Source organism: Schizophyllum commune (genome assembly GCF_000143185.2).
Source record: "Schizophyllum commune H4-8 unplaced genomic scaffold SCHCOscaffold_3, whole genome shotgun sequence".
In the NCBI taxonomy this organism is placed as follows: domain Eukaryota; kingdom Fungi; phylum Basidiomycota; class Agaricomycetes; order Agaricales; family Schizophyllaceae; genus Schizophyllum; species Schizophyllum commune.
This window is the reverse complement of record NW_026089540.1, coordinates 2,320,658-2,338,333: the sequence shown is the minus strand read 5'-3', so window position 1 is coordinate 2,338,333 and position 17,676 is coordinate 2,320,658. Positions and strand designations below refer to the sequence as shown.

Genomic DNA, 17,676 nt, shown 5'->3' with positions numbered 1-17,676 from the left:
CTTATCGCGGGGCGCATGCGGGTGCGGACGCGCGCACACGAGCGCGGAGGCGGCCCATTTCAATAGGCTATTTTTAGCACATCAACCCGCACTCTTCGCCTCCCGCGTATAAAAGATGGGGAACACGGCTGGACGACCTCCGCCCGCCGCCCCTCCTCCCCCCCGCCATGTCGCACTCGCAGGAGAAGCTCGACAACTCGGAAAAGTCCGTCGACGTCGAGATCGGCCCGACCGTCGACCCCACCGTCGTCGATGGCTCGACCGACGACCCCCATATGCATCGCTCCCTCAAGGGACGCCATGTATCCATGATTGCCATCGCAGGCACTCTCGGCACAGGTCTCTTCTTGGGCTCAGGAAAGGCGCTCGCAAACGGTGGTCCCGTCGGCGCAGTCCTTGGCTACCTCATCGTTGGTCTCCTCGTCGGCCTCATGATGTACTCTCTCGGCGAGATGATGGTGTACGATCCCAGCGCTGGCGGCTTCATCGAGTTCACTTCGCGTTACGTCGACCCCGCACTCGGTTTTGCTGCCGGCTGGCAGTTCTGGTTCCAAACCGCGATGACCGCACCTACTGAGGTCGTCGCCGCATCCATTGTCATCCAGTACTGGGATAAGAACACGGATCACCTTCCCATCTACGTCACGGTCATTCTCCTCTGCACGGTCGCAATCAACATCGCTGGTGTCAAGTGAGTCGAGAGACGTCTTTCCCTCGTTCCCCCACTAATATTTCGCAGGTACTTCGGCGAGTTCGAGTTCTGGTTCGCCTTCCTGAAGATCATCTCCATCATCGGCCTCATTATCATGTGCTTGGTCGTCGATCTTGGTGGAGCCCCGGACCACGACCGTCGCGGCTTCCGCTACTGGCGCGACTCGCCCTTCAACTCCAACTTTCAGGGCCTCGAGCCGCCGTCGAAGGCCCGCTTCTTCGGTTTCTGGGCTGTCCTTACCCAGGCCGCTTTCTCGTACGGTGGCATGGAGGGCCTCGCGTCCATCTGTCTTGAGGCCGAGAACCCGCGGGTGACGATGCGCACTGCTGTCCGTGCCATCTTCTATCGTATCGTTGTTCTCTGTGCGTCGTACTTCTTTTTTTCCCTGTCAGTTTGCTTACCTCCCCTATCAGACATCGTCGCGCTCTGGTTGGTCGGCATGTGCATCTCCCCCTCGGACCCGCATTTGTTGCAGGCGAACAGCGCCGACGAGGGTACCGCCGCGGAGTCTCCGTTCGTCATTGTCATCACCACGTCCGGCATCAAGGTCCTCGACCATATCATCAACGCCGTCGTCCTCACTTCCGCGTTCTCCGCCGGCAACGAGTTCCTGTACTCGTCCTCCCGTGCCCTCTTCATGCTCGCGCAGGAGGGTCAAGCGCCTCGCATCTTCTCCAAGATTTTGCCGAATGGTGTGCCCATCTACGCCCTTGGCTTCACCTCCCTCTTCTCGCTGCTTGCCTACCTCAACTGCGGCAGCGGTGGTGCGTCGAAGGCGTTCAACTGGCTCTCGGCCATCACGACGCTCGGCTCTATGTTGACGTGGATGGGCATTGCGCTCGCGCACACGCGCTTCTACCGCGGCATGAAGGCGCAGGGTGTCCCGCGTGAAGTGCTTCCCTTCAGGACGTGGATGCAGCCATGGGGTGCATGGGTTGTGCTTATCTCGTTCATCATCATTGCCTTGTGCGTCGTCCTCGCATCTTTCCATCACGAATCTCAACTGACATCACCTCCAGCTTCTCCGGCTGGACAGCGCTCTTGCACGGCGAGTTCGCGGCGTCCGACTTCTTCTCCGCGTACATCAACATCCCCTTCGTCTTCGTGTTGTACTTCGGCTACAAGTTCGTCAAGAAGACGAAGATCGTGCCGCTCATGGAGATGGATGTGTACGTGCCCTTACCTCTCACTCACATTCACCTGGCTGACATACGCCCGCAGTACCACGCACTACGTCGAGGGCTCCGTCGTCCGCAGCAAACTCGTCGCGCACTGAGCGTGCGGCGCATCCCATGCATATCCGCTCTCGTCCTCTCGCATGATGTTGTTGTTGCATTTATTACCCACGCATCCACCATACCTATTGCCTTCCGGGGAGCATTGTTGCTGATGAACTAGAGGCACTGTATTTCTACTCAAAATGCTAATGGCACGATGAGGTTGAGGAGCTTATTTATTTTACTTACTGGGTCCATAGTTGACGGGTAGTGTACTCTCCTATGGACAATACTTGATATATCGCGCCCTCGTGGAATGGGGATGACCATGATGAAACGCGTGAGTGTGAATGGCCTGGGGAAGGTTGAATAGTTTGCCCTGCTGTGGAAGATCAGCAGACGATAGACCGTGTGCTTCTCGTCAGGCAATTGAATCGGACTGCGTCAGCTCACCGTCTCTGCGTCAATTCGGCGTCGGTACGCATCGCGCTCCATGTGGTCTCCACTGTCCTGTCAGGCCTGACGAGACTTGTGTCAGGACTGGGGTTGTCGAGCGCCCTCATTCTGCCGTTATCTTCGCATGAAGGGAGAGTACATGGTCATAGAAGCTGCGCAGAAGCGATGGTGGCGCTTACTGGAATGCAGGGGACCGTCAGGCTCAACTCACTCATTCGATCCTGATTGTTGGCCTTCGAATTCAGGGAGAAGCTATCGCGGCTCCCGCCAGCCATTCTGTATACGGATCTGCCGACGAGAGAAGCAGTGCGGGGCAAGGGTCACCTACTTCACCCCCCTCGACCACTTCCGAACCCTCTCATGCACTATATTCTTCCTCAGCACTCCCTCGAGCGCATTTCCATCCCCGGAAGTAGAATGCCTTCCAAATGCGGACTTCCCATAAACGGACAAGGGCAGATAGAACGTGGGCGGCACGCGAGGCCGGATCAGCTGCGCGGGGAACGGTTTGGCTCCGTCCGGCTCTTTGGTTCTCGCCTCCATCTTGCGAAACGACTGGCGGGCATTGCGTGTGCGGGCTGGTTGGCGTGCATTGTGCTTGAATTGGGTGGTTACTTGTCGCGCTCGAGCTGAGCGCCTTGTACCCTTCACATCGACACGACTGGAGACGTACTTAAGGCGACTTGGGAGGGAATCCACACGACCAGAAATGGGCGAATTCCCCCAAGAACCATTGGTGACGCGCCGATCAAGGAGAAGTACGGCCGGAAATCGGTACGTGGGCGACGCGGAGGAGTCGTGCAATGCAAGGCTGATCAAATGTAGCTTGCAGGAGCTTTTAGCTGGTGCGCAGGATAAGGCGGATACATTCGAGGATGACTCGGATTTCGAGGCGCAAGGTGCGTTCCATGTAGGAATCTGTGCTGCACGAGCTCATGAGCTCGAACAGATGAGGGTGACGCGTTCGACGAAGACTTCGCGAGCGACAGCGCGAAGACCGCGAGTGATGAGGAAGCAGACGCCGAGCGTGCAGTGCAGGAAGAGGAGAAGAGGGAGAAGCAGGTGCATGACAGCTCCTGCCTCCAAAATCACCATGCTTACCTGCGTCGTAGACCACTCGATCGCAAGTTGAGAAGGTCACTGCAGCAGCCAACGCGCGCCTACGCGCCACCTTCAATCCCGAGGGGTCCCATGCAACCACGAGCAAGACCCCAACTCGCAATAAGCGCAAGGTCTCCTTCGCGGGTTCCCCAGGCAAGCGGAGGAAGAAGGGGAAAGGCAAGAACGATCTGGAGATTGCAGGAGAGCGACACAGCTCGCGTGCGCATACAATGCAGAGCACGACCGCGACGGCGATCAAGCTGAAGGACATTGCGAGGAAGAAGGTGCGTGAGTTCACCCTGTAGTCGGAATACGTGCTTATTCATGCTGGCAGGCCACACAAGGACCGAGGAAGCGCACGGAGGAGCGATCATTCACGCAAGCGGAGCTCATTAGACGCGCGCTTGACAACGAGGAGGGCAATGTCGCCGAACATCGAGACTACCTCAAGCGCGAGGAGGAGAAGCGGCGGAAGGCGCGTGTGGCGAAGCAGAAGCTGACCGGCCCGCTCGTGCGCTGGGTGAGCCGCGCAGAAGAGATCGTGACGCGCATACCGGATCCAGATGCGCCGCAACCGCCCCCACCTCCATCATTGCCGGAACCTCAGCAGACACACCACCCGCACGAAGATCCTCAGGTATACGAGAACTACCCATCGACCTCCGCCCCGCCATCATCCGCCCTTGACGTCTCGCTTGCAGAGCTGACCACATCGTCTCACCATTACCCATATGCAGGGTACTACTCCGCGCCAGAACCTCAACCATCCATCGTCTCCCCTTCTTCTTACTACAAACCCCACGTCTACGCTCAAGCCTCAAGATCATCGTCATATCTCCTTTCTTCCTCGCAAATGTCTCCTTCGATTTCAACCTATCCATCATCGTCCAACGCCGCACCATCGCAAGCGCATCCACCTGTACCACCCACCATCGAGAAGCGCGAGCGAGTAGCAAAGAGCTATCTCGTTCACGAGCTCGGACAGGGGAAGGACGCGACGAAGCCGCGATGGTCAGAGACCATGAGCGCGGTATTCGGCGACCATGTGGAATGGACGAGCGTAAAGGCGTATACGTCGACGAGGAGGCCGACTGGTAAGTGGTGTTTGTCTCCGTTTTTCCCTCCCCTTCTGTCGACTGTGTCGCCTACCTTTCATTTGGTGGAAACTTCGTCATCCTGGCTAACCTCTGCATTCCAGCTCGCATTCGCCACATATGCCCCATCACTGGGCGCCTCGCCCCGTACATCGACCCTCGCACTGGCGTGCCGTTCGCCAATGTGAAGGCGTACAAAACTCTGACGGCCGTGTTGGATCACCAGTTTTCGTGGAATAAGGAGCTGGGGGCTTATACTGGCTGAAGTCATCTTGTTTGCCTGGCTCTTCGTATCACTCTGCAGCTTCTTGCCAGCCTTGCGATCTATACACTGCCTGTTGGTGGGGAAGAGAACACTACTGTTTCGAATACAGTCCGGGCATGAAGATATTGCTTCGATATTCATGAAGGCGATACCTGTTTCTACGCCCGCATCGTCTATCTCCGAGACCGAGAAGGTCATGAACAGGTTTTGAAGCCCACAGCAGGCCCATCGACGCGCGGAGGTCGGTGTTCTGTGTGACCCCGACCGTGACAAATCGCCGTGATGTCAGACGCGGCTCACCCACCGCGCTCATCATCTTCTCCCGACCACCGGTCGTATCGTCTACGCGGAAAACTCGCCCTCTATCGTATCGAATGCACGCAATGACAGACTTTTTCCGCTGTCATCGTATCGGCTCTGTACCGCTCACGGCTCAAATAGAGGTTTAAGAAGGTTGATTCAGCGCTCTGATGGTGGCAGTGGCATCCCCTTCTTTCTTTCTCCGCACCTTCGTGATCAAGCCTCTTGCTTACCGCGCCCATCGGCACGTACGCGCTTTCTCTTCTCCATTTCCCGTATCTGTACGCCTTCAACGCACGATGTCTTGCCCAAACTGCGTTCGCGGCGTCGTCCTCCCCGGCGAGCCCAAGGGCGTTATGCGCTCTGCCAGTGACCTGACGGTGGATGCGTATCTCGCGTCTCCGAAACCAGCAGCGGAGCAATGGGCGCCTTCGACACATGCTATTGTTCTTCTGACCGACATCTTCGGTCTTAACCTGGTCAACTCGAAGATTATGGCCGACCGCTTCTCGCAGGAGTTAGGGTGCGACGTCTGGGTGCCCAATCTTTTCGTCCGTATGTCATATTCCCTGTGATCAAGCTAACAGAGCTTTGCTGACGTGGGGTGCGCAGCGGGTCCCCCTCTAGGCGCAGATGAGATTGAGCTGCCGGACAGAGCGGGGGTGAAGATCTCATGGTGGACGTACCTCAAGTTCTTTTGGATCCTCATCACCAGGCTGCCAACGGTATTCCGCAACAAGCCCTCGAAAGCAGCGGCTCGGGCGACGCAGGTTCGTGTTGAGGTCTTGTGGGCGAATGCATATTTGACCTGTTTGACCGGCAGTTCATCGAACGCATCCGCGGAGAATACAAGTATACTCATGTCGGCGCTGTCGGGTAAGTCATGGTAATCAGAGCATTGCGTGCATTGGCTGATGCTCTTTTGCGTTGCAGCTACTGCTACGGCGGCAGTGTGCTATACCAGGTCGCTGCGACCAAGCTCATCGAGAGTGCGGTCATTGCCCATCCGGGCGGGTACAAGGACGATCAGCTGAAGGCCATTCGAGTACCCGTATCTTGGGCTCTCGCCGAAGGTATACATTATGCGCGCTGTAGCTGTTAGTGGTCGCTGACTCAACTCCGCCCCAGACGATGACAACATCAAGCAGAAGCAGATAGACCACGCCGAAGCCCTCTTCGCTGAGCGTAAAGGCAAGGACAACTACGTCGACTACGAGTTCAAGGTGTATCCTGGTAAGCACATTTGCACCTCTGTCGGTGCATCATACTGATGCATATATCCAAGGCACCGCGCACGGCTTCGCTGCGCGGCCCAATCTGGCGTATCCCGAAGTGAAGGCAGGGTTTGAGGGCGCTTTCGAGCAAGCTGTCCAGTGGTTCAAGAAGACGTTGTTTTGAGGACAAAGTTCGGTCGGTCAGCAACGTATCCGGGTGGTAGCTCTAATACTCAGACTGTCTGGCCAGTACTACACTGACAGCGCGCTTCTATCACTGGCCGGTAGCTTAAATTGCGGTCTCTATATTGCATCTGCAGCGCTAGGGTCATGGACGGTCCTGTGCGCGTAACTGCAGCTTCACTCGCTCAGGAAGTATTTTCTCTTCCTCCCCAACAATATATGTCTATCACGAATCGAGGTTGCGAAGACAGACAATTCGAGCGATGAATGATTCGGAAGCATGTCACGTGCCCTGGCACGTGTTGTGATGCCGAACCAAATTGTGACCCGGTGACGCACCGCGTCCTGTCGCGTCCCCCTCTTGACCCTAACCACCACCTTGAACGTGTTCTGCAGCTTCATATGTTGGGTTTCCCCTCGTTTATCATCTCGTTCTTCATCTGATATAGACTTGACAGCCTTTTTTCCTCAGACCCCAACAGGCTCGCAATCGTACCCAGCCTTAGCGCGCCTCAAATCGCGTTCAAAAGTACGCCTTAGTCTTGACTCGAGGGTAAACTACTCACCAGGACTACCGATGCAGAACCCCCGTCCGTTGTGACTTATGCAATCTATCGAAAATGCGCTGAAAGAGGCGCGGGCCGTCGCCAATGCCCAGATACACCGCACACACTTCGTGCCCACCGAACACGACGCACGGGTCATTCGGGAAAAGGCACAAGCACTCCGCGATCTGCAGAAGAATATCGACAAGGAGATCGAAAAGCTTCTGACCCAAAAACGCGTTATACTCGCGCAGTTGCCAGCGCACGATGCCCTCTTATCTGTCTGGCGACGTCTGCCACCCGAAATCCTCTCGGAGATCTTTACCTTGGCCTTACCAGACGATTGGGACGACGAGCCCGCGGGGCGGCGTGTTCTCAACTTTGCCTGCGTGTGCGCGATGTGGCGGTCCGTCGCCCTAAATACGCCATCGCTATGGACGTCCCTGTGGTTCGGCGCGGAAGGGAACCCACTCGCGGGATGCGAGGACAGGCTGGCCGTGGAGCTTGCTCGCACGGGCCAAGCGCCACTGAAACTCACAGTGGACATGGAACTCGATGCGTCGGTAGGCGGTGCTGAGCGTATTGCCAAAGTCGCGCGGAACTGGAGCGACCGGGCGTGGACCACCCTGTGCGCTCAGGCCCACCGATGGGAAGAGGTAGCGCTCATCTGCCAGCCTCTGCATGCCTACGCTGCCCTAGCTCACCATGAACTCCCCGTGCTTCGGCGCCTGTTCATCTCTATGGACGCAGGTGCCTCTCACGTCAATTTTCCTGTCGACGTCTTCGCGCGCGCCGAGAATCTCACCAGCTTCACCGTCCAGTACCTTGCGCCGCCGCGCAGGGTGATACTACCAAGGTCCTGGGCATTGACCGAACTGTCTATCGTGTGTGGTGACCCCTTGGTCGGCATATACGATCCTCCCCTCGCCCCCTTCCTAGACGCCATAGCCGCATGCAGTAGCACACTGCGCTACTTCGAGCTATTCGCCGAGGACCTCGGTTCTGTTCCCGATGGACCTCCAATCGTATTCCCAGTCCTTGAACGGCTCCTCCTACAAAGGAACGCCATCTCCTTCTGTCGAAACATGAGCACTCCTTGTCTGGGAGACGCCGTACTGGATGGATTAGATCTGGCCGTACTGGACAGCTTCATGATCTTACTTCGCCAGTCATCGGAGTGCAAATCGCTACACCGCCTTGCGTTGAAGGAGGTCGAAGATATGAAGCCTTCAGCATTTGTTGCGTGTATGCAAGCAATCCCGCATTTGACAGAGCTCGAACTCTATCACCTCGAGGGCTCGGTGATAGACGAAACTTCGCCTCTGTCGGTTGCGATGCTGGCGACGCTCTCGCGAGATAGCGGTGTAGAAGGCGCTCTCACTCTCCTCCCTAATCTAGAGAGGCTACGCCTTGACTTCAACCGCGGGCTCATAGGCGACGAGGACGAGCACGAGGACGCGGACGAGCTCCGGAAAGCAGTGTACAGTATCCCAATGTCGAGGAAGCATCAGCGAACCGTCGACGGTCAAGTCCTCGCCTCTCTAGAAGGATTCACTATTGGGATCAATCCAATGGGACTGCATTATCCGTGATGGGGCTAGAGCTGGGCGGAGGATTCGGGAATTGGGGCTGCGATTCACGGGACGTACTACGGATAGCTTACACGGCAACCCTCAGTAATCGGAGGCGCACAGAAAAGGGTCAGAACCTCAACGCATGGTCTAGTCTATCAAGATTCGAAGTGGGGGATGCCGCGAAAGCTCGCGTTTCCTTGAGTGAAGTCGGAGGCAAGGTACGCGCGACGCGGGCATGAGGCGGGTGACTCACAGCCCTGAAGCATGACGCGTCCTTGGAGAAGTGCGAGATTCTGAGGCTCGTGTGAGCTGGCGGCTAGCTGCGCCACCAAAGTGCGGTCAGGTGGCGGAGGCCCGACGGAGGACAATAGGTGGAGCGCGATATGAAGATATGGCTGCCTCGAGGATGCAAATCCGTGGACGTCGCCTTTGCGTGGCCTGTGCGATGGGCCGGATAGCAGCACCTGCCAGAGTCGTGGAGTCCCTGGCCCCGCTTCAGCGAAATGACGGCCTAGAGGTGTCGGCGTGAGTACCGTCCCCAAGCGACCGAAGCGCAGTCAGAGTTCAAGTAGCGACGAGCTGCACTTCGTGAAGCAATCCCTTGAAGTATCGCGGTGTCTCAATGCTTGTAACGGAAGACCCTATGGCAAGAGGTAAGAGGTGAGGTGAAGCCGTGTGTGAGACAAGGACGGCGAAGTCAAGGTTCTAAAGCGGTGATCACATCAAATGATTGCTTGAAAGAGCCATTCCCCCGTCCGCCTTTCTCATCTTCCGGACTTCCACCACGCCTCGAGACGTGCAATTTTCCTATATATCTCCCTTAATCTTCTTCTTATCCTTCGTTTGCTGCCACCATGGTCTCCCTCAACATCCGCCGCTTCTCCAACCCCGTCGCCACCACCGCCGTCTCTGAGCCGTCGACACCGGAGGCCAATAAGACCTCTGGCACGACGACTGTGAGCGAAACGCCACGCCGGCCCCTCAGCATCGCCAGCGTCGCGAACCTCTTCCTCAAGATGCGCCACCATAAGGAGCAGGCGACGGTGGCGAAGCCGAATCAGGTCACCTCGACCAGCGGGGATGCCCCGATCTCGCATGCGGGCATCGCGGAGAACCTGACGACGTCGAAGCGCCTGCCGCTGCAGCAGCACGACGAGTACGTCTGCACGGGCGGCGTCAACGCCGCCGTGCTCCTGCGCGCGACGCGCACGCAGCTGATGCAGACCGCGGAGCTACTGGGCGCGAACGCCCTCGTTGATGAGCAGTGAGTCACCCTATCGGTCCCTGTGTGCTTCCGTGATTGACGGCGCCTTGCAGCTGGGAAGGTGAATAGGATCGATAGCGGGCGATTGTGCGCGCAGCTGCTGACCATCTTCTAGTCACCATAACGTGCCCGAAGAACAAGCGCTCTGGGTCGTATAGGGTTGTCGTACGTCCAGCCCTCTTGAATCCATGCTTCATGTCTGATTGTTGCTCCAGGTGACCTACACCGCCAACGCTACGCGCTCGTCTGCCCGCGACCCGCGCAAGCCCGTCGCCTTGGAGCAGGCTAAGGGCGTCGACGGCCTTATGACCATCGTCCGGCGCAACGAAGATTAAGACGCTTCGCCGCCTGTCCATACCTCCCCCTTCGTCTTCACCGAACCCCCTTGGACCATAGTCCACCCCCATCTTCCCCTCCCTACCCTTCATCCCTCTCCCGACGGATTCTAATCATTGTCGCAACTCGCGCCCCAGGTTTACGGAACTGAATATAAGAATCGGCTGTATAGTTTGTTACCTCACGGACCTACTCTCCCTACTGGCGTTGTCCTTCTCCTACTGGTGTTATCCTTCTCCCACGGCACGAACACGCTCTTTACTATTCGCAGTCTGTACCATAACTTATTGTACATACCCCGCCGTACTCGGCGCACGGACTCTGGCCTACAGTATCTTTCGGATCCTACACATAATATTATATCTTGTCTGCCCTTTGGGAGCTTTTGTATCCAGTTTCGTGGCGAGTGAGGAACCGTCAGAACAATTGTGGCGGAGACAAAGCAAGATGTCGGGCTAGGGTCCGCTCTTGTTCCCTACAGTCATGACCATCTGAGCCTCTGATCCAAAGCCCTCTTCTTCGACGGCTTTTCCTCGCTTCCGACTGGCACTCAGTGGCAGACATCATGGCCGAACCATCCCCTCAGGACAGGGAACGATATGAGGGTCTCAAGAAGCAGATAGCCCAGTCTATCGCGACTAAGCGCAACATCGACATGCAGCTGGTACGCGCTGCCTGCCCGACCTCTGCCACCGGCCACTAATCATCTCATATCCCTTCCCCCATCCCCTTCCCACCCACCCGCTAGGCGCGCATAGAGGCGAAGATCTACAGCCTAGAAGGCTCCTACCTCGGCGACTCGCACATGGGCGGCAACATCGTGCAGGGCTTCGATGGGTACTTGAAGGCCCAACCAGGCGGCGCGGGCGGCGGTGCGGGTCGCGGTAGACGGCACGACGTGACGGACGCGGACAGGATATTCTCGACGAGCAGCATGACATGGCAGAAGGTGCGTGCTATACGCGATCGAGGATGGAATTGTGGCTGACGGATACTTTGCTTCTCTCTCTTGCGGCCGGTCCCTTCCACTCGCATTTGTCCCCTCCCTATTCATCACGCTTAGTCCCTCGAAATCGCGGAGGACGAGTCTGGCACGCCCGCGCCCGAGGCCAACACCATCAAGCTCCCCAGCATCTCCGCCGGCCCGCCCAAGAAGTCGGGCAGGAAACGCGAGCGCGCGACTACAGCGAGCGACTTTGACGACGAGGAGATACACATCCCGGCGCAGACGAGTAGTGGCAGGAAGACGAAGAAGACGCGCACCATGGACGATTGAGCGGGTGCGCGACGCCCAACTGAGTGGATGTGCACCATGGATGATCGAGCGTTGACTTCCTTAGGTTGTCTTCCTCGGCGTCCAACAAGCGCCGGACTGCGCGGCGTCGCTACGTACAGTCTATGCGTGTGCGGGTGGCTCTTCGTGGGTCTGTCGAATGTTCTTTTGCTGCGCCCTCCCTTCAGACACCTTGGCATCGGGGGAGAGTTGCTTGTTTTGTGTGTACGTTCTCATGTTGTCTTGTGTACTTTACTCTTGCTTCCCCAGCCTAGTCCATCTCAGCTGTATGAATCCTCACGCTCGTGGCTGGTCAAGTCGATGTTGCGCCTCAGGCGCTCGGCCGTTAGCCTCGAATTTGGGGGACGCTAGGGCTCTCTTGTCCTTTTTAGTCCCTTTGTGGTCCCAAAAAGGCAGGTCTTCAGTTGCTCATTTGGGTTGCGAATATTCGGTAGCCTTGGCCCGACTTGCAAGCGCCTATATGTTTGCTGCTCTTAGCTTATGTGTGGGTTTTCCTACCTAGCAACAATTACGAAGCCCTTGAGAATGAGGCTATGGACTTGGGAGCGAGTGCATGTCCAAAAACGGCCTGGGCTGGATAAGCACATGACATCATGAAGCATCATGATCAAGTAGCCCTTCTCGCTGCGCGATCATGCCCTTGTCCCCCACCACCATGTTCTCCACCACTAGTCCGATGTCCCCGAGGGCGTCTATGTCGTCTCAGTCCCCCACAAGCACCGCGAACGACGCGCAGGACACCGCGCGCGTCGTCCTCGACCTCCCAGACCTCACGGAACCGATCACCATCACCTGCCTCACCTCTTGGCTGCTCAAATGCGAAATTCGCTTCCGGAGATACAATGCGTGGAACAAGGAGGAGCTCACCGACCTGCAGAAGATTACAGAGGCGACGGACAAGCTCGAGATCGACTCTTCACCGCGGCTGGCCGCGTTCCTCACTAGGCAGGGCGAGCGTTTGCTGCAGAGCACCTGGGCGGAGTTCAAGGGTGCCATCATGGCGGCGATGCACCCGAATGTCAAGATGGACTCGTTGAAGGAGTTCCATGACATATACCAGGGTGAAGATTCGTTCGAGGAGTACGCGACGCGTCTGTCCCTCGCGCAGGAAGCGGTCAATAGCAGCGCGATGAAGATGGTCGACTACCATGTTAATGACTTCCTCTTCAAGTCCATCCTACTCTTCCACGCCCATCCGCTATTGCGACTACGCGTACTTGCGCTCCCTATGTTCGACCTCGCCGCCATCACCGTCCCCGACCTCACCGTCGCGCTGTCCAAGTCATGGGATTCCCTCGTCGCGGAGGGTCTGGTCGCCCCATCACCTTCCGCCTCGTTCAACGCCGACGGAACAATAGCTACCAGGGCACCCTCTAAGCCAGCATCGCGAGTACTATGGAGCAATTCAGAATGGATAGACTTCTTGCTGTCTTCAGAAGGGATGAACACGCTTTGGGCGGACGATACACCACCGAACTTGCGACCACAACATAATGTCATGACCTACCTGCTCGACCCGCTCACCGACAACGACGACGACTTCGCCTACTCGTACAAACGATGGCTGGCCGCGTTCGTCGCGTGGCGTGCATTACTCGGCGGCTTACCATCTATTGCGAGTCATGTTCGCGTCCGCACCGATGGCTAGTTCTAATCCCTCCGTAGCCTTTCTACAAGTACTCCGCATTGACTGAGCGCGTCAAGCTGCTCTATCCGAAGGGCAACTGGGATTTTAACCGCGTGCGGCTTGATTTCTTCATCATCCTGGTGATGACAGATTTCGCTACGTTCCAGGTACATCCTCTGCTAATGTATCCTCGATTCCTGAGCTGATCATATATGCTGTAGAAATTCGTGGAAGAGGTCGTCGATAGTGAGGGCAAGAACGTCGAGAAGGGCTTGACGTATGAGGATTGGTTCGAGATGTTCGAGGACTTCCGCAGTGTACGTCTATTTCGTCTCCATATGTTTCTCTTCTGACAATCGCAGGTCGACGACGCCATGAACGACGCTTGGGATGTCATTGAGCGGAGTCCTATCTTTGAGGACGAGGAGGACGACCAAGGGCAGGGTCCGGACAACGGGAGCAACTGAGGACATACTGACTTATTCTGGTACGCTTCGCTTTGCGTTGTTCTCTTCCGACCAATCTTGACCCTCGCGCAGACTAATATGTACATTCACGGACGTTACATCTAGCCGTTCATTTACTACGGACATTTCGACTATTGTACAATCTATACTTCGGCGTGCGCCACTATATCTTCTTGGTACGTGGTGCGTGTTCAAGACTAATTGGAGACGACGGCCAAGAGCAGGTCGGCCCATGTCTTGATCCAGCCTTCGGCGACCTCTGCCTTGACGCCTAGTAAGTTGACATCCATGGCGATCTTGACGCGACCCTTCCATTGCGTCGCCCTGCAGGACCTGCAGTATGTATGTCAGCTATCCCATATACCTTCCTCAAGGACTAGCCAACGTACGGTCCCGGATCCGAGTGATTCCCCGACACCATCAGGTCGTCAATCTCCAGCACCGGCGGCCCCTCCATCGGGTACCTCGGCTGCAAGTCCTCCTCGCCTACCCCATCGCCTGAATAAACCGGCATGCTCAGCGGCTCCTTCGACGCTGCCATCATCGCCGACAGCCCGTCCGCGACCCCGTCCGCGGCGGCGACGAGGCCGGGAAGGGCGGCTTGCCTTTCATACTCGCGGCGTACAGCGTGCGCGAGGTGGAGGACTTGCTCGCGGGTGGAGCCTGGGGGCAGGACGGCAGGGATGACGAGATCGCTCATGGTGATGCAGATGCCGGGGTAGGCGCCGGGGGCGTTGTAGGGCGGGCGGAGGCGCTTGCGGCCGCCGACCATGCCCCAGAAGATGAGGTTGGTGTGCGCGTCTGGGGACGGTGGGTTGTCGCGGAGGACGAGGAAGCAGAGGGCGCCTTGGACTGGGTGGATGGTCAGCGAGAAATACACGATGTGCAAGGTGGGGAACATACCCAGGTGATTCATGGTTAGCTTGACGGGGTTTGTGTCGCTGACTTTGCACGTAGCTTTCAGGGCGGCGCTTTCTTCGAGGGTGAAGTCATAGTCGAGGTGGCGGGTCTTGTTCTCGTGTCCTGGGTACAACGGCTGATTGACAGAGACAAGTGGGTGGTATGTCTGTAGAAGCGAGGTAAGCGCGCAATGTTCGGGCTGATTACCAGACACTAACCGGCATCTTCTCTTCGAGGGCAGACATCACCTTCGTCGCCGTGTCCTCTGCAAAGGACGCATCCTCTGCGTCTCCCAGCACGTCGGCGTGTCCGGGCAAGAGGTGCTCAATTTCCTTTCCCCACTCGATGTGAGCTTGCTGCGCCTTCTCGTAACCCGGATCCATTATCATTCCTTCGACATGCCTCAAGAGACGCGTGTACACGCTCTTGCAGCCCGAGCCGTCGAACGCGAGATGCGACGAGTTGAAGATCAGGCCGAATTTGCCATCCTCGCCTGGGCACACGCGCAAGATCGTCTGCAGGTCGCCGACCTTCTGCGGGATTGGCGTCGGGCCCAGCTGCTCCCGCAACTCATGGATGTCAACGCCCTCGTGTACTTGCACGGACTTCACCATCCACCCGTCGAGCTCGGCCTGCGACTTCACCGGGTCGTACGCGATGCAGGATTTGGGCAGCAGCGCGTGGTCAGAACGCGGTTCATGGACGGTGATGGCAGCGATCGTCGGCACCTCCCAGCGTACGAGGACCCACGCTTTCTTGAGGAGCGCGACGAGCGTGTCGGTGGGGAGGGGAGTCGCCAGCGAGACGGTGATGCCAAACCAGATGTTGTCGTCGCCCGGGCGAAGGAAGTGCATGACGTCGCAGACGCGTCCGCAGGCATCGGCCTCACGAATAAGGCGGTCTGGGACCCTGGGGTCGCGACACCAGCTGGCTCGCGTAGGGAGAGGGTCGACGCCCAGGGTGGGGTACGACTTCGTGGGTGCGGCCATGGTCGTGCGATGCAGGGGTCTTGCGCGAAGTTGGCAAGGGCATCGCAGTCTTATACGCAAGCAGAGCCGCTCTCCGACCTTGACGGCGTCAAGAGCTTGATGCACGACCTATCAGGAGGTGATGCAGCGTTCCTTCATCACTGATAGGTTGAGATTCGGCGTCTGGGATGCGCCTGTACTATACCAAAACTCGCCTTCCGATCTTGGCGGGTCCTCCAGTTCACGCCGAACACGCACAACAACTCAAGAGTCCCAACGCACACATATATTGCGATTACCAGTAGATACATTCATCAAATTCATCGGACAAAATCAGTTAGACGGACGTCATGGGTATGACAGTGTTCCAACATCAGTAATGAGCTTTTCGAGGCGACCCAGAGCTGCTCCTTCCACTACCCGTGGGTGTTCCCTTGATCTGACAATCTCCCAAATCAACTCTCCAAAATCGGAATCCACGTCGTCGATGTACACCATACCGTTGAAGATGAGGTGCAGATGCTGGAGGTTGGGAAGGAAGGTGAGGCTGTCATATTCTCCGTTATCCCGCGAGAGCGTCACCAGCATCTCGAATGACAATGGCGAATCATCGTCTATCTCGGTGTCCTCGGGATGCGATAGCTTGAGCTCCGTGAGCTGCGGGAAATGGTGCAAGCACGCGACAAATGCCGAGGGGTCCAAGCCCATGATGTTCAGCAGAGCAAGGGATCGCAGAGCCTTGCATCCCAACGAGTTACGTGACAAGGTCTCAAGACTCTGCAGCACATCGGGGGTGAATTCTACCAGGCCATCGCTCGCTAAAGTCACGACTCTCAGCCGAGGCGCAGAGATTGCGCTGCAGACTGAGACGTCGTCACCATCGAGGCGCAAGTTCTCCAGGACTGGGAAGGTCATGAGCGAATTAGGCAATGTTCCGACGCAGTCCGCAGAAATCGTGAGCTTGCGCAGTGTCCCGCTACATGCCACCAAAGCCCCCATACACGGCTGCACAGAAGGCTCCTTTCCATCTCCAGGGTAGTCGCCACAGGTGATGGTGAATTCGGTAATGGTCCATGATGGGGGCAGCACCAATGTGGGTGGTTCCGTGTAATAGCGAACATGGAGAGCCTGAACGCCCTGGGCATTCCGGAAGACGTCCAATGGGACCTCTGCAGCTGGATCGTTGTCGTCGCAGTGGTCTAAGGCTATGGAAAGCGAGCGCAGCAAAGGGAATGAATGCGATGCAAGAGACAGGTACGCCTCGAAGGGTATGCTGTCCAGAGACAACCGGCTCCACCGATGGGATTGCGAACACAGAATTGACCAGGCGTCGTTGCTCCAGTATTTCTGTGGTCTAGCGGAAGACGTGAATGGTATGGCCATGCTGACGGTAAGATCCAGAGAGGCCTGGGCGGTGCGATCCAGCACTTGGGCTACGCTATTCACATGCTTTGCGAGCGGACTTTTAGTAGTGTCGAAAACCAATGTCGTCCAAAGACGCGGCGTACTCAGTGCGATGCTGCGCCACATCACGCACACGCGCGCAGAGTGGAGCACTCGTCGACTAGCAGATCTGTGTTCCCAATCGTCGGGGAGAGCGAGGAAGAAGATTTCGGACCATATCTCGGGAGGGAGACGACGATGCGGGGAAAGGAGGGCGTCGTGCATCTCCAGCTGAGCATTTACAGCGCTTCTTTGCCCCTTGAGTTTTTGAATCTGGACGTCTATCTCGTCGCCCAGATCGCGCAGTTTTTGAGCCATATCTCGCATGATGACTGAGTCCTGGTCAGCTGGCACGAAGGGTGTACGGTGTAATCGAGCATTGGCGATGGCCCGCGCGTCGTTGAGGGCAGCTTCGACGGATTGCATGACGAGTGGCGGGTCTATCTGTGCGTGCGATTCTCAGCGAGTGTGTTTCCGAGTTGGGTTTGGCGCGTACGCGAGGGTGTGATCTGGCACACGTTCGGAAGATCGAGAGGAATCGAAAGCTCGGAGCACGATGGAGGTCTAGAGGGTGGCGCATAGTCAGTGACAGCTCTGGCCAGCAGAGATTGAGCAGCTAACATGGAGAAGATAGTTCAATGCGATGAGCTTCACGTTTCAAGATAGGGTGAGAGGACAAGATGGGCGAGGAACAAAAGCGACGGGTGACAATGTCA

The 17,676-nt window shown here is 57.1% G+C and overlaps 9 protein-coding genes across 9 annotated transcripts; 7 read left to right on the top strand and 2 right to left on the bottom strand.

The window, feature by feature from the left end:
- Positions 1-167: 167 nt before the first annotated feature.
- SCHCODRAFT_02493264 (uncharacterized protein) lies at positions 168-1,988 on the top strand (the record flags this gene model as incomplete). The annotated part of the gene is made up of 5 exons (XM_003034478.2): positions 168-691; positions 740-1,074; positions 1,126-1,678; positions 1,732-1,881; positions 1,934-1,988. The coding sequence occupies 5 exons, from the start codon at positions 168-170 to the stop codon at positions 1,986-1,988; spliced, it is 1,617 nt and encodes a 538-aa protein (XP_003034524.1).
- Positions 1,989-2,846: 858 nt separating this feature from the next.
- Positions 2,847-5,012, top strand: SCHCODRAFT_02615858 (YL1-domain-containing protein). Its single transcript, XM_003034477.2, has 6 exons — positions 2,847-3,159; positions 3,211-3,284; positions 3,335-3,447; positions 3,498-3,770; positions 3,821-4,580; positions 4,685-5,012. Exons 1-6 carry the CDS (start codon positions 3,095-3,097, stop codon positions 4,843-4,845), a joined length of 1,446 nt encoding a protein of 481 aa, XP_003034523.1. The 5' UTR covers positions 2,847-3,094; the 3' UTR covers positions 4,846-5,012.
- Positions 5,013-5,156: 144 nt separating this feature from the next.
- On the top strand, positions 5,157-6,775 carry SCHCODRAFT_02615856 (alpha/beta-hydrolase). Its single transcript, XM_050344731.1, has 6 exons — positions 5,157-5,700; positions 5,758-5,915; positions 5,969-6,021; positions 6,079-6,218; positions 6,274-6,378; positions 6,431-6,775. The coding sequence occupies exons 1-6, from the start codon at positions 5,445-5,447 to the stop codon at positions 6,541-6,543; spliced, it is 825 nt and encodes a 274-aa protein (XP_050201766.1). The 5' UTR covers positions 5,157-5,444; the 3' UTR covers positions 6,544-6,775.
- A 144-nt stretch (positions 6,776-6,919) lies between these two features.
- SCHCODRAFT_01294158 (uncharacterized protein) lies at positions 6,920-8,971 on the top strand. Its single transcript, XM_003034475.3, has 4 exons — positions 6,920-6,946; positions 7,001-7,071; positions 7,126-8,879; positions 8,925-8,971. The coding sequence occupies exon 3, from the start codon at positions 7,147-7,149 to the stop codon at positions 8,677-8,679; it is 1,533 nt and encodes a 510-aa protein (XP_003034521.1). The 5' UTR covers positions 6,920-6,946; positions 7,001-7,071; positions 7,126-7,146; the 3' UTR covers positions 8,680-8,879; positions 8,925-8,971.
- A 440-nt stretch (positions 8,972-9,411) lies between these two features.
- Positions 9,412-10,655, top strand: SCHCODRAFT_02615850 (uncharacterized protein). The gene is made up of 4 exons (XM_003034474.2): positions 9,412-9,925; positions 9,979-9,986; positions 10,041-10,090; positions 10,141-10,655. Exons 1-4 carry the CDS (start codon positions 9,516-9,518, stop codon positions 10,258-10,260), a joined length of 588 nt encoding a protein of 195 aa, XP_003034520.2. The 5' UTR covers positions 9,412-9,515; the 3' UTR covers positions 10,261-10,655.
- A 68-nt stretch (positions 10,656-10,723) lies between these two features.
- SCHCODRAFT_02615847 (NuA4-domain-containing protein) lies at positions 10,724-11,936 on the top strand. The gene is made up of 3 exons (XM_003034473.2): positions 10,724-10,925; positions 11,010-11,210; positions 11,325-11,936. Exons 1-3 carry the CDS (start codon positions 10,827-10,829, stop codon positions 11,535-11,537), a joined length of 513 nt encoding a protein of 170 aa, XP_003034519.1. The 5' UTR covers positions 10,724-10,826; the 3' UTR covers positions 11,538-11,936.
- Positions 11,937-12,210: 274 nt separating this feature from the next.
- On the top strand, positions 12,211-13,649 carry SCHCODRAFT_02491478 (uncharacterized protein; the record flags this gene model as incomplete). Its single annotated transcript, XM_003034472.2, has 4 exons — positions 12,211-13,179; positions 13,221-13,349; positions 13,404-13,499; positions 13,545-13,649. The coding sequence occupies 4 exons, from the start codon at positions 12,211-12,213 to the stop codon at positions 13,647-13,649; spliced, it is 1,299 nt and encodes a 432-aa protein (XP_003034518.1).
- Positions 13,650-13,716: 67 nt separating this feature from the next.
- SCHCODRAFT_02198994 (uncharacterized protein) lies at positions 13,717-15,701 on the bottom strand. The gene is made up of 3 exons (XM_050342052.1): positions 14,768-15,701; positions 14,039-14,715; positions 13,717-13,982 (listed from the first exon to the last, which is right to left on the bottom strand). The coding sequence occupies exons 1-3, from the start codon at positions 15,536-15,538 to the stop codon at positions 13,847-13,849; spliced, it is 1,584 nt and encodes a 527-aa protein (XP_050201765.1). The 5' UTR covers positions 15,539-15,701; the 3' UTR covers positions 13,717-13,846.
- A 79-nt stretch (positions 15,702-15,780) lies between these two features.
- SCHCODRAFT_02615840 (uncharacterized protein) lies at positions 15,781-17,644 on the bottom strand. The gene is made up of 3 exons (XM_050344730.1): positions 17,582-17,644; positions 17,457-17,524; positions 15,781-17,404 (listed from the first exon to the last, which is right to left on the bottom strand). The coding sequence occupies exon 3, from the start codon at positions 17,384-17,386 to the stop codon at positions 15,866-15,868; it is 1,521 nt and encodes a 506-aa protein (XP_050201764.1). The 5' UTR covers positions 17,387-17,404; positions 17,457-17,524; positions 17,582-17,644; the 3' UTR covers positions 15,781-15,865.
- Between the last annotated feature and the right edge of the window lie 32 nt (positions 17,645-17,676).

Coding starts and splice junctions, on each gene's coding strand:
- SCHCODRAFT_02615858 (XM_003034477.2), top strand. CDS start 3,095: ATGGGCGAATTCCCCCAAGAACCATTGGTGACGCGCCGATCAAGGAGA. Junction 3,160..3,210: donor AGAAGTACGGCCGGAAATCG/GTACGTGGGCGA, acceptor GATCAAATGTAG/CTTGCAGGAGCTTTTAGCTG. Junction 3,285..3,334: donor CTCGGATTTCGAGGCGCAAG/GTGCGTTCCATG, acceptor GAGCTCGAACAG/ATGAGGGTGACGCGTTCGAC.
- SCHCODRAFT_02615856 (XM_050344731.1), top strand. CDS start 5,445: ATGTCTTGCCCAAACTGCGTTCGCGGCGTCGTCCTCCCCGGCGAGCCC. Junction 6,022..6,078: donor ACTCATGTCGGCGCTGTCGG/GTAAGTCATGGT, acceptor TTTGCGTTGCAG/CTACTGCTACGGCGGCAGTG. Junction 6,379..6,430: donor CGAGTTCAAGGTGTATCCTG/GTAAGCACATTT, acceptor CATATATCCAAG/GCACCGCGCACGGCTTCGCT.
- SCHCODRAFT_01294158 (XM_003034475.3), top strand. CDS start 7,147: ATGCAATCTATCGAAAATGCGCTGAAAGAGGCGCGGGCCGTCGCCAAT.
- SCHCODRAFT_02615850 (XM_003034474.2), top strand. CDS start 9,516: ATGGTCTCCCTCAACATCCGCCGCTTCTCCAACCCCGTCGCCACCACC. Junction 10,091..10,140: donor CTGGGTCGTATAGGGTTGTC/GTACGTCCAGCC, acceptor TTGTTGCTCCAG/GTGACCTACACCGCCAACGC.
- SCHCODRAFT_02615847 (XM_003034473.2), top strand. CDS start 10,827: ATGGCCGAACCATCCCCTCAGGACAGGGAACGATATGAGGGTCTCAAG. Junction 10,926..11,009: donor GCAACATCGACATGCAGCTG/GTACGCGCTGCC, acceptor CCCACCCGCTAG/GCGCGCATAGAGGCGAAGAT. Junction 11,211..11,324: donor GCAGCATGACATGGCAGAAG/GTGCGTGCTATA, acceptor CATCACGCTTAG/TCCCTCGAAATCGCGGAGGA.
- SCHCODRAFT_02198994 (XM_050342052.1), bottom strand. CDS start 15,538: ATGGCCGCACCCACGAAGTCGTACCCCACCCTGGGCGTCGACCCTCTC. Junction 14,716..14,767: donor CCCTCGAAGAGAAGATGCCG/GTTAGTGTCTGG, acceptor TCGCTTCTACAG/ACATACCACCCACTTGTCTC. Junction 13,983..14,038: donor AATCACTCGGATCCGGGACC/GTACGTTGGCTA, acceptor TACATACTGCAG/GTCCTGCAGGGCGACGCAAT.
- SCHCODRAFT_02615840 (XM_050344730.1), bottom strand. CDS start 17,386: ATGCAATCCGTCGAAGCTGCCCTCAACGACGCGCGGGCCATCGCCAAT.